The 12,713-nt window shown below is 40.2% G+C and overlaps 1 protein-coding gene across 3 annotated transcripts in view; it reads left to right on the forward strand.

Moving 5' to 3' along the window:
* PIKFYVE (phosphoinositide kinase, FYVE-type zinc finger containing) overlaps positions 1–12,713 on the forward strand; it is a 61,965-nt gene that overhangs the window by 4,981 nt on the left and 44,271 nt on the right. For 2 of the 3 annotated variants that reach the window (XM_066322699.1, XM_066322701.1), the window contains exons 4-7: positions 4,813–4,931; positions 7,621–7,792; positions 8,486–8,693; positions 11,103–11,192. In XM_066322699.1, the coding sequence (XP_066178796.1) occupies positions 4,813–4,931; positions 7,621–7,792; positions 8,486–8,693; positions 11,103–11,192 (589 nt within the window). Of the gene's footprint in view, positions 1–3,353; positions 4,005–4,812; positions 4,932–7,620; positions 7,793–8,485; positions 8,694–11,102; positions 11,193–12,713 lie in introns of those variants that run through there. The other variant, XM_066322700.1, reaches the window with a different exon arrangement.

The following is a 12,713-nucleotide window of genomic DNA, read 5'->3' on the forward strand; positions in this document are numbered from 1 at the left end:
AGTTGTTTTGAGGAAAATTTAATAGGAAGTTGTGCTTAAGATTTTTTTTGTCTGGTCCTGACTATTCTTGAAACTATTGACAGATTCTATACTGAATCTTTAGCTGGTATGTGAATTGTGATTGTAATCTCAAAGGTGCAACTGTGTAATGGCTTTATGAGGATGTGGAAGAGCTAGGAAGTAGATTGCAGGGGTTCCTCTTGACATCTGGCAGGTTACTGTTGGCTGTTAGTGGTAGCCTTGAGGAAACTGCTAAACCAGATAACAATCTTGTGCAAGGCAGTATTTCCAGGAGTGTGGTACCTAGTGCAAGCAAATCAGATCCTAAATGTTGTTAATGTGTGTGGGAGTTTTAGAAAGACATGTAGTTTTGGTAGCCAGGCAAAAGTGTAGTATAGAGAACTAACGTTTTTCCTGAAGTCATTTGCATGCTTAGTTAAAGATGTTCATCATCTTCCTCTTTGCCCTCTAGTACTGTTTGATCCTTTTAATTGTACTGCTTCCAGCAAACCAATTAAGGGGTTTAATTAATTAATTTGTGGGTTTTGTTTTGTTTGCTCGGGCTCTTTCTTAAACAGTTTTCTCAAATGTCTCAAGAACAGCCATGTGCTCTTAGCTGATAAGCCAATTTACTTTTTCGTGGTATCACTTGAAAATCACTTGGAAATTGCTTGGGGATAAGATGTTAGAAACCTTCAGGTGAGGTCTGTTGTTCAGTACTCAGAAGGCAGAAATAATCTTGCTGTTTGACTTCCACTGAGAGTAGGCATCCAGGGAATAAGATTTAGTTTAAGGTGTGTGGGAGGAACTGTTCCTGTATTATTCCAGCTCCTTTTCAGGACCTCTGTTCGTATCTCCGGGTTTGAATGGAAGTATGTTTAGAAAGATGTGATGACAAATTAGCCTGTAAAGAAGTGAAGTTACAGCAAGCAGGAATTGCTGCTCACTTTTTGAAGAGATTTCTGTGGTACTGTGTGCCAAGTGGCCTGATTTGCTGTTGAGTATTTTCTCCCAAACAACCTTGCTGCTGTGACAAACATGTCAAACCTGTGTAACACATGTAAAAGTGTACTGGATGGGTGAGAAGATTTGGGGGAGTTTTTTAGCCATCTCATTTTATTTGAAGAGGGGGACAAATACTTGCGTTTTTCTTCTCTAAAAATGAGAGGTTGAGGTTTTTTGAAGCAGACTTTAGAAAATTATTTTTCCTTTCCCTTTTTACCTTAAAAGGTGCTGAATAATCAGCTCTTTCAGGATTTTGTTTCAGTAGTGGAGAATTTTATTTCTGCTATTGCAGCTGATGGTGGCCGTCATAAATAATCTTAGAAATTATTATCAAATCTAAATAGTGAAAAGTAGGAAAATAAGTGGTAGGATTTATATAAACACCTAGATTGGTAGGTTGGGTCACCCACTGATTTCAGTGACAGTGCAGTGTCTGATTGAGTTAAGTTTTCTTGTAGCCATGTGTCTGCAGGCCTGTAAATGTCTCTCTAGGCTTTGCCATTACTTGGTAACGTGGGCAACTGTAGGCAGGAAAATATATAAGCACTTCACAAAGGTCTTTCTAGCCTACTCGATCTTAAATAATGTATGAAGTTAAACAAACTGAAAGGAGTAAATAAATAAAAGGCTCTAAATAGCGATGAAATGAAATTGCTCCTGAAGCTGCTGACCCTCACCCTTCATCTGTACTTTAGCTAGTGGTGTCTGTGCAGCAGATATTTTCATTGCCCAGGGACTGTGCTGTCAGACAGCTGCAAGTGAAGAGCAACATGAAGAATGGTGGCTTTTGTAGGACACTGTCTGGAAGCAGTTATGTAGGGTTTCAGTTTTGTGCTTCCCTTCATGACTGCTTACACAGAAACATTATAATATCTCCATACTGGCTTTAGTGAAAATAGGGGGAGCTATTGGATGCCTGACTTATGTCAGAAATGCTCTGAGGGTTGTGTGGCTGAAGAACCAGTGCTGAGACTCCACAATGGCCTTTGTGGTCTCTCTCTTGGGTAGTCAGTGGCATCATGGTGTGCTGGGGCAGGTGCTGCAGAGCTGGTGTCACTGCTGGGGGACCGTGGGCCCAGTGGTTTGTGTTGGACTGTGTGTGCTGTGCTGTCAGATGAGGGTTGTCAAGGTCCTGGATTAAACCAGAATAGTCCAATAATGAGACTATTGTCACTGAGATAATGTCAAGGCTTGCAAATCCTGTTTAAGGAGAACTGGAAATGCTGACTGCTGCAGAGGGAGCATGGGTAGTAAAAACAGTTCTTGCTTGCTACCCTGTCACACAGGATAATGCTGTTAATGCTAGACAATTGTAGCAGAGTGGCAGTAATAGGGAAAGGCAAAGGAGCTTAGCAGGAGCAAGGAGTGGCCAGTGATCATATAAGGGGAAGAAGGCCTGAGGAAAGCATGTGCTAGTTACTGGAAACCATTGGGGAGCATGAGTTATTACCAGAGCATCTTTTGTAATCAAAAACATTTTGGAACGTGAAAATGCATGTTACAAAATGAAGGACAGTTTTCCTACTTTTCTTGGCAGTACTTTTTCTGGCAGTGTCTTGAGGAAGATGTGATATTTGAACTGTGGTAGTGAGCTTGAATATGAAATTTTATGCCGTGGCAGCACGTAATTACAAAGCAATTACTGTTGTTCTGTATTAACATCTCTGGCAGGGATATTTTTGTATTGTTGAAACTGTGTGAATCTCTACGTCTTATGTTAGTATATAGTCAGCTGTCCTATAAATTGAAGCTTTAGGTTGCAACAAAATAGTTCTTGTGGTGTTTTTGCCTTGTCCTTCACTGTGAAATGAATGCTAAAATACTATAGAATCGTGAAACTCTATTTCTCTATGTAAAAACATATTTCTATAATTCAGAGGTTTTTTCCTAGGTTTTACCAAGGATCAGCAGCCATAAATACATATAGGAAAGATGATGTTTACTGTTGAAATAAATTAACTTTTTTTTTGTTTTAGCTGTAGGAGTTAATTTTTAACTTAGAATAATGCAGTTTGGATCAGGGGTTTTTGAAGGATGGTGTTTTAGACAGTGTTTTCTTGTCTACAGGAATAATAACTTCTTACTTTCTTGCTATACAGTGTGTTTTTCCTCAGAAAGGGAGAAATCTCATGATTGAGAAGGAAAAGAACAACTGAATTTTAATCTGAGTATCAGTCAGCTTCTCTAGTATAAACAGGTTAGCCAGGAGCTGCTACTGCTGATGGCATGCTTTTCCTTATGTAGGTGACATCCTTCTGACATTGTTTTATGGAACAGAGAAAAGGGATTTTAACTAACAAGCACTAGTGTGGAGTTACCTGTGGCATTTCCTCAGGGCTGTGTTTTTTTGTGTTTTTGGAAGTCACTTGCCTGACAAGATTTATTGGTAGTTAGGCAGTAGATCTGATAATTCTTTGAATTGGAAGCAACATTCCTGGAAAGGAGATACTCTTGAATTCAGAGGAAGTACCAGGAAGTAAACACAGCACAGATCTTGTGATAGAATTAAGGAGGAGCCAGAGGTTTCTCTGGTATTATCAATGTATTCTTGAAATATTCAACTCCCTTTAATCACCCTAAAATACTGAAATTTATACTGCACAAAAGTCTGTTTGATTTTGAAAAAGAAATCAATTGCAAGTGGCTAGTTACAGAAATGGGTTTCTTTCCTTAAAAAGGAAAATGTTGTGCATTCTTTGTTGTACATAGCAGCAAAGCATGGGCTGATTGACTAAAAATACCTCCCAAGAAGCTGAAGAGGAGGCCTGGAATCCCACGGTTTTAGTCACATTGCAGGGAGGGTTTTGGCCTGCTGCGCAGGGAGCAGCAGCGCAGCTGTCACTGCACAGCAACAGTTAACGGGCTGCAGGCAGAGCTGTCAGCAGTGCTGCTGACACCAGGCATAGCCCAGGCAGTAAACAGGGAGCAGCCATGTCTGCTCTTCCTGTGCTAGGGGCAAGCTAAATAAAACACTAGGCACATGGAGAGCAACGAAGCTGGTAAGAAACTTTAAACTGTTCAGAAAGTAGTTGATCCAGGAAAGAGATTCTGAAAATGTTTAGGTAGATAGAAAGCTGTGTTTTCAAATCTGTCTGGAGAGAAGGAGTCTATTTGTAACTTGTTCAGCAATGCTTCAAAGTAAAATAAATTGGCTGCATTACATTCTTATTCAGGAGTCTCTTTATTATAGTTAATCAAGAATGACTTGATTAAGTACAAGTTCTCAAGAACCTGATTTTTTTTTTTTTTTTTCAAAAAAAAACCGAACAAAAAAGCCCCAAACTCCTCAAAAATGTGAACTTCTGAATGCATTTTATTCTGAAGTACTGTTTTTAATAGGAGCTGAGCAATGGAGTCCTGATTTTTGCTGTAGTAATTTATAAATAAGTTCAGGTTAAAGCATTGACTTTTACTACTCCTAGAATGAATGTAATTGTAGTAATTATTTTGTAAGCATTAATATCCTAGAGGGAATTTTAAAAATGAGACCTCAGTGCCTTGTAATAGGCTACTACAAGCTTCATCTGGTAGGTTGAAAATCACTTCTTTGAAAGATGTTTTCATTCTCAGAGAGCTTAAATGGCTTCTTGTAAACACAGAGGGTGATATTTAAAATGTCAGTCACAGCAAACTGTCTGGCATCAGAAGTGCCTTTGGGGAGAAAAGAAAGCAAGGGCAAGACGCAGTACACATTGTAACTTTGTAAAATATATGTATACCTGAATGTTTTTCCCTCTAATGGGGCTTTGTGTTGTGAATGTTGATGTATCATGGAAGAAATGAATATTGCTCTCTCTTCCCTTCCAGACAATCGAAGGAAAGTAGAACCACCTCTTGGAGGTCATGATCCTCGAACTGCAGTTCAGTTAAGAAGCCTCAGCACTGTTTTAAAACGCCTCAAAGAAATCATGGAGGGGAAGAGCCAGGTATTTCTTTTGAAGGATTTGTAGGCCAAACCATCTAGAAAATTAACTCTTTACTGGGCTTTTCTGAGCTTTGTTTTTAGATGCATCATGGGAATTTATTTTTTTTTTCTGGATGTTTGAAGGATGATTGAATAAACTCAAAAGCATTGTGTGAATGCAGGGGAAACAATTTCATTTGATGCTGGCTTTTGACTTGCCAAACATCTGTCATATTGGGGGAGTGAATCATTGCATTTACTTGGCCTCTTGTGTCTTACCAGATGCTTTCTTTTTAGACTCCTTCCCACTTATGTGTTACCCAGTCTAGTGAAAAAAAAATACCAAACAAAAAAAGTCCTCATCGTTTTCTCCCTAGAAGGCTAACCAAGGCTAACAGTGAAACACATTAACTGTCTCAAATAGTAATGAGAATTCTTGGAGTGGTTTAAATCTGCTACTTAATGTGGTACTGATTGGTCAGCAATATTTGCTTTAAAGGCACGCCCTGTTAATCAGTTTCAGTTCAGATAGAGTGTGGTGGTTGCTACTGACTTGCTGATTTCACCTGCATGTGCTCAGTTGGACCATACCTTTAAGAAGAGGCTCTAGATGAGGAAAGAATCCATAACTATTTATAAGTGAGGGTATAAATAGCTATGTCTGTGGGCAAGACATGAACAGGCAAAAGTACATTTAATTAGACTGGTAGAGGAAAAAAAAGGCTTTTGGCTTGATGGCTTTTATAGGTAGACTTTGAGTAAACTTACTTAGCTTCCAGTGCTATTCTACTTGTAATGATAGAAAAGGCAAGATTTTTAAGAGTAAAGCAGAAGCAGGGCATTGAGTGTGCCCCTTACTAATATTTCAGTTTGTGGCAACGTCTGAAGGCCCTAGAGATTTTCAGATGTATTTGAAGCTACTGGAGAATTGCTGAAACAGACAGGTTACAGCAGTAAATTAATATGACCAGGTCTTCTGGAAACAGTCTGTTAGTTGCCAGCATGCTGACTTCTGTAAAGAAGATAATGCATCACTGCCCTTGACTGCAGCCATGTTTTGCTTCAGTCGGTTCAGACAACAGTTTGTTCCTGCTGTGGACTTGGCCTGTCTCTACAGGAGACCTCTTGGCTTTTGTAGAAGGCTTGTGTCAGGTTCTGGAAGGTGCTGTTTTAATGAGCCTCCACTACTGAGGTAGGCCAGACTTCTGTTCTGAACCCTCCCTCATGAGAAGAGCAGCCTGAAAGGAAGGCAGAGAGTTGAGAGGTGTCTCCAGCAGTGGCTGGGTTTCTGGGTATCGTCACATGCAAGTGGGGCACAGCACTGGTGTTTGAACAGCCCCTCTCTGTGGTAGATCCAGAGACCTGGCTTATCATGTGGAGTTGCAACAAAATCTCTTATATGGCTTCCCCTGCAGCTTTGTAGCAGTTCCTTGGCAAAGCTCTTCACTGCAATTTTCCCTGCTTGAAGCTGAGTGTTTATCTTAAAAAGTTCTAGATTCTCTAAAACGCTAGACTGTCTTCAGCAGTCTTTGGCCTCTTTCTGTGCAGGTTTTCTTGGCTAAGGACAGCATGAAAGTGTTGTGTTGTTGATCATAACTGCTTTGGTCTCAAAATTGGTCTAGCAGCTATGTCAGACTTTACCTTGTGAATATCCAAAAATTAATCCAAATTTAAAATAAAACCCTTTTCTTTTTTTTTTTTTTTTTTTATTATGTGAAAACAAGAACACAGTGAACTTTTCTTTTGTGCGATTATCTCTTCTCTGATTGCATTGAGAAAATACTTGCAGCAGTTTCTCTTCCTAAGAAAAACCTGGAGTATTCAGTCCCTCTGAAAAGGCTTTTTTTGCCAGAACTGAACTCTAGCAGAGTGTTGCCAGGGCTGTCGTGTGACCATTAGCTGTTGTCTCCATCCATGGCAGTTGCAGCTGGTGTGCTCAGAATCACAATTGAGTTTCTCTTGCTCTGTAGCTTCAACACCAAATGGAAGTTTTAGTTCTCTGTTTTTCAGATGATGTTTTTCCGTTGCTGTGCTGTAAATTAATACATGTTGTTGTCTACTGAATGTGAATTTCAGTTTTTTTCATGTAGCAGTTAACCTGGAGTTTTGAAACACGATCAGTCTGGAATGGGCTTTTGCAAGTATTTACTGAAGTGTTGGAGATTCTATCAAATAATAAAACTTTTTACATGTATCTGTAGTCCTTTCAAAACATACCCCAGTATTAGCTGTTGAAATGATCTTCCTGCAGTGATAATTTCTGATAACTTGATTTACTCCTAGATAACAGCTTCAACTAATATGTGGTGGATTTTTTTTCTTTTAATTTTTAAACTGTGCTAGTTGAGGACCTCTTATGTGCTGGGGGCAAATGAGAGGGGACAGAAATCACTACTTCATGTATTTGTTTATTTTTGACTTTTATCGACATCATATTATCGTTTTATTCTGCTTTGCTTCCATCTTGGACCAAGGAGGCAACGTCCTACTGGATTTATTCTCTTAGTTCAGAACTGTCAGCCTTCTGCCTGTAAAATCACATGAAAAATCATTTGTGTGCTTTTATGCAAGGATGTGTATACATATGCACAGATAGGTGAATATATGAAATTTGGTTTTCCCTGAGCATGGTTTACAAAGAGTCATTAAACTAAACATGCTTTCTTATTTACAAAAGAAAAAGCTTTTATCTGCTGTCTTCTCTTGTATAGGACAGTGACTTGAAGCAGTACTGGATGCCTGACAGCCAGTGCAAAGAATGTTATGACTGTAGTGAGAAATTCACCACCTTCCGGAGGAGGCACCACTGTCGTCTCTGTGGGCAGATCTTTTGCAGTCGATGCTGCAATCAGGAAATCCCTGGAAAATTCATGGGCTACACAGGTAGGGTTTATTTACTGAGAAACAGAACAGTCTCTGTGTGCTCAGCTCTGTTAGGGTTACTGCATTTGAGATCCTGGCATCTTCTAGAAAAGCTGTGTGGGTCTGTAGTTGGCTTAAAAATAAGGCAAAAGAATCACAGGACCTAATTCTACCAGTTTCTCTCTGAAAGATGGTGGATTATGCCATGCCTGCTAATTTTTACCACACTAAAACCAAATATGGCCACTATTGAACACTACACTATTGCAGTACAAGAAGGTATGCTCAAGGAAAATCTGCTTTTAGTAACAGTAGTTTTAAAGTATGAGCCACATGTTTTAATTAAGGGTGAGGGGAGTATTTCAAATACCAGTTACCAAATTCTAGACATCAGCTAGTGTGTCATATCTGACTGGCTATTGTTCTGCCATCATTTCAGTGGGCATGTGTGTTCTCCTTGCCTCTTCCTCTCCTTTTTTATCTTCTCTCTCCTCTTTCACTGATGTTGTGGTAGGCATCATTTGCCTTGGAAAAATTCCCTGAGTATGTAATTATCCAGGGTTTTGCCCTTTAAGAGAGTATAAGAATTAGACTTGCAAAGAGGTTTTGAAATAGAAAATCCTTCTGTTTCCACCATTATACACCTCTGATCCTGTAGCAACAGAGTACTGTTTGTTCCTGTTTGCTTACACTCCCTGGTTCCCTTTTCCATAGGGGATCTCCGAGCCTGCACTTACTGCCGTAAAATAGCCTTAAGCTATGCACACTCCACAGACAGCAACTCCATTGGGGAGGACCTGAATGCCCTGTCAGACTCTGCGTGTTCTGTGTCCGTGCTGGACCCCGGCGAGCCGCGCACCCCGGTCGGGAGCCGCAAAGCCAGCCGCAACATCTTCCTGGAGGAGGATCTCACCTGGCAAAGGTAAAGTCAGTGGCTTCATGCTCAGCTCCACCATCTCAACTCTTCTCAGGCTGATAGCTACCTAGACAAAAGCTGGTGGTCTCCACCTAGGAAACTTACGTTCCAACTCCTGTAGAAAGAATCTAATCCTGTGCTTGCTTGTCATATTCTTCTCTTCAAGCTGAAATGCAGAAACACATCTAGTGAAGCTTTAAATTATTTGCAGTTCTTCCTTTAATGTACTGAATCAGTGATTCTGTACTGGTGACAGAGCAGGCTTTTGTCTTCAGAGTTTGAAAAGACAGAACTAAAATCATGCCTTCTAACCACCAGTGTTGAGAGGCAATCAATGCAACATTGGTGCTTTACCTGTCAGGTTTTGAATTGGGCAGGAGAACGTAAGAAATGATCTCTGTGTAGGTAAAAGAGAAGTGATGGAAGTAACCGCCTGTTTCAGATGAAGTGGAATTGAAAGGACAGCTATAAAGGTTCTCTAATCTCCTTTCAAAGTATATTTATTCCTATTGCTCTTAAATTAGGAGATCTTTATTTTTGGACCATGAGTAAAAGAACACTGTACTTTTCAAGTGCTATGCAAGTTATTTTTGTAATACCTGGATTTAATTTAGTGTTGTGGGGAAGAAGAAATAATAAGGTGTGGTATTTGTGCTCATTTCCCTAAAACAGTAGAACAGGCAGATGTGAAACTACTGAGGAGGTCTTGAGTCAGAACTTTTGTTTAACTCAGTGGTAGTGCTAGTAACACATCTCCCTTAGCAGCTCTTCTGATGGTATTTAAAAAAACACGTCAAACCATTTTCTATCTTCGGAAAATGCCCTGACTCTTGCTCTGCATGTTGCTTTTCAGAATATGGTGCTCCTACCTGGAAGCATTTAAATGATCAGCTTTAGGCATAAATAAAGGAAAGTCCTTCTGCTTTAATGTTATGGTCATTTAAAGTGGTAATGTAACAATGCATGGGATAAATACTATAAAATTTTGAATTGGGAAATAACGAAGTGTTCTCAGAATCTTCTCATCAAATATACAAAATACCAAAGGTATTTTTACTTTTCTCTTTGCATGTGTTATTATTATCTTTATAATGACCATTCAGCAGCCTGTAGACATGAATATGTAAAGAAAAAATGTATATCTTTATTTGGTGCAGCTTGTAGTGCTCAAAATAATTCTTGCTTTTGAAAGGCTCATAACTCTATACTGGAACAGTCTATTTGGGAGACACTGAGTAAATGTTGGGCCTCTTTTATGTGTGAGAGGAAGAAAGATTTGGGATTAGGTGGTTTATTGTTGCTTTAGCAGGATTAACATTTTCGTTAGTGCTTGTTGCACTTTGCACTGTGTTACGATGCTTTTCTTAAATACTGTTTGGTAAGTTCCTGATTGACCTTAAGAGATTTAAACTCAAGATACTGAATTTAAATGGTGCCACAATGGGAGCTGGTCACTCACAACTTCATAATGGAGCAGTGGTTGTGTTCTAATAGCGGCTTCTGCATGAGAAGTAGTTTGGTTCAAAAGAAAACTTGGTAGTTGTCTCTTTCCAAAATAACATAATTGAGATAAGGGTGCTGCAAAGCAGCGAGAAAAGCATTTAGGGAGACTGAGGCTGCATGTACTTGTCAGATGTCACTCTGCTCTTCAAACAGTTGGAGCACAGAGTTCCTGCTTTAACTAATTTGAAGGGGCCATGTCCTTTAAAAGTGAAGGAGTGGTTTATTCTGGGTCAGTACAGCTACTCAGGCGAAGCTGCATCACTTACAGTTTCTCATGGAGAGCATCTACCACACTAGGAGCATTTATTGTGCTAGAGCACAGCAGGGTGGCTGTATCAGTTGGCTTGTAGTGCCTTAGATCTGACACAGTTTTGCCAACGGGAATTTCTGTCCATGGTGTTCCAACATCTGCTGTGATTGAACTTCCTCCTGGGGTGGGAACATAAGGAGGGCAAAGGTGATCGGGACCAGGTTAAACAATTACAGAAGGTTGTCAGGCTATCTTGGCAAAAGCTGTCTAGCAGTAGCTATAGATAGCATTCCTTGGATTGCAAAGATGGTATGCTGGGAGATGGGGCAATGTGTCTACCACCAGAGCATCTAATAGCAGCCTGTAGGAAAGGAAGATGTGTAAGAAAGGGAAATAGGGGAAGCAGGTGGGAAAGCAGGATAATACAAGAAGTAGGAGTTCAGTTGTTCAAGAGTTGAGTTTGAAAGAAGATAGGAGCACTGTCTTCCAGATACCTTTGGCCTACAGATGGGGAAAGCTCTCCCTGTTCCTCCATTGGTTTTACAATCACAGTGCGAATGAGAAGGTAGCATGACAATTAACTGTACTTTAATTACAGCTGTTCTGACACTCTGGATGTTGCAGATATCTCAAACATCTCTGTCATGCTCCTTTCCCTGCAGTTTGATTCACCCAGACTCTTCCACTACCACGTTGTCTGCACGCCTTGGGTCTGTTCAGGAGGATGCAGGGAAGTCACCAGCTAGAAACAGGTAAACTATGAATTTCTGAGTGTTTTCTGTTCTGGATGCACTCTTAGCACACTCCTTGCTGTAGAGCCTATGTTTCCATGCTTGTTTTTACTGAAAGTGCTGTTTCATGTCTGAAATGAGACATCTCACTGCCCATTATGGAGTGGTAAGGAAGGACCATTTGTGTCCATATTCATGTTAACACAAATGTACTGCTCTTAAGGGGCTGTAGTTTGCTGCTGACTTGGTCAAGCAGAAGTGGTGGTGGTGAAGAGGACAGGAGGGGAAAGAAGTGGCTAAGAAAAGTACAGTTCTGAGGAAGCAGAAGAAAAGGGACTAGCACATACTTGGTGGTGGGAGACAAAAAGACACTCAGGTCATGGAGGCATAGAGGTGTAGTTTTTGTTTGTTTGTTTGTGTGTGTCTCTTTTGCTCTTTGCTTCCTTTGCTCTTCCATTAAGGGTAATCTTGTTTAAATTACCAGGCTTCCTCAGGCTAAAATCCCTTCATAGATCTTTATGCAGGAGTGCTGGGATGAACTTGAAAGTGTTCATGAGAGCTTTGTCATTTGTGAGTACTTGAGCTTAATCCCACTAAATAGGCTGGTATTAGTAGTATGAGTAACTCCCACTTCACTGTGCTTCTACTGTGGTGCTGGTTACATGCCTCCCTTATGGTTAAATTAAGGAAATGAAGGTAAGGCAGGGAGGTGAGGAACAGAGCAAAAATAATCCAGATTTCAAAACTGTAGTCCAGGGATATTCAGAGATTACTCTCTATTGGTGTTAGAGGAATACAGAATGTTTAGCAGTTTGGAGGGATCTGGCAGGACCAGTGAAGACAAGGGAACTCAGCTGAGAGGAATGCTGGGTGTGCCTTTTGGAGAGTGAACTGCTTGGAGCCTTTATCTTCTGGGTGATGGACATGGTTAGGAGGAGGTGCCCATTGGCTGTACATCTGAGACCCAAAGATCTCACCTGGGGGAGTAAAATACTGGTGAATAAATGAGTACAAAAAAATCAATTCTGGGCAAACGTGGCAGGGAGTCCAGAATTAGAAGCTCAATGCTAAATAACTGCTGTGATGTCAAGAAATGTCTGAAACCTTGAGGATGGTCTCCTGCTTCCTGTTTGAATATACATCTCTTTTAAAAGGCTTTTGCTGTTTGCTCTAACATGCAGTAGTAGGATGGTTCTAATCTTGATCTGGCAGGCCCAGATTGCTTATTCAAGTTAAATTTTAACTTTCTGGCTGTTCATGGCCTCACCAAAAGTACTTGTTTGTTTGGACACATGTAATGATGAGGTATAATATATCTCTGTTAAAAATTCTGAACCTTTGGAAAACAAGCTGTTGGTTTTGGGTTAAGTGATATTAGCCTTTAGATCTTCTCAAAGCAGCTGTAGCCATTTCTTTGACAGAAGCTTGATTATTCCTCTTTTTAGAGGAGACGTAGCAGAAAAGATGCAGCTTGAGTGCATTTACATGCAGGTAACAGAAGTTACATGTTGCTATTTGTTTTCCTTGTGAGTGGGACATGTG

Source organism: Sylvia atricapilla, chromosome 7 (genome assembly GCF_009819655.1).
Source record: "Sylvia atricapilla isolate bSylAtr1 chromosome 7, bSylAtr1.pri, whole genome shotgun sequence".
In the NCBI taxonomy this organism is placed as follows: Eukaryota; Metazoa; Chordata; class Aves; order Passeriformes; family Sylviidae; genus Sylvia; species Sylvia atricapilla.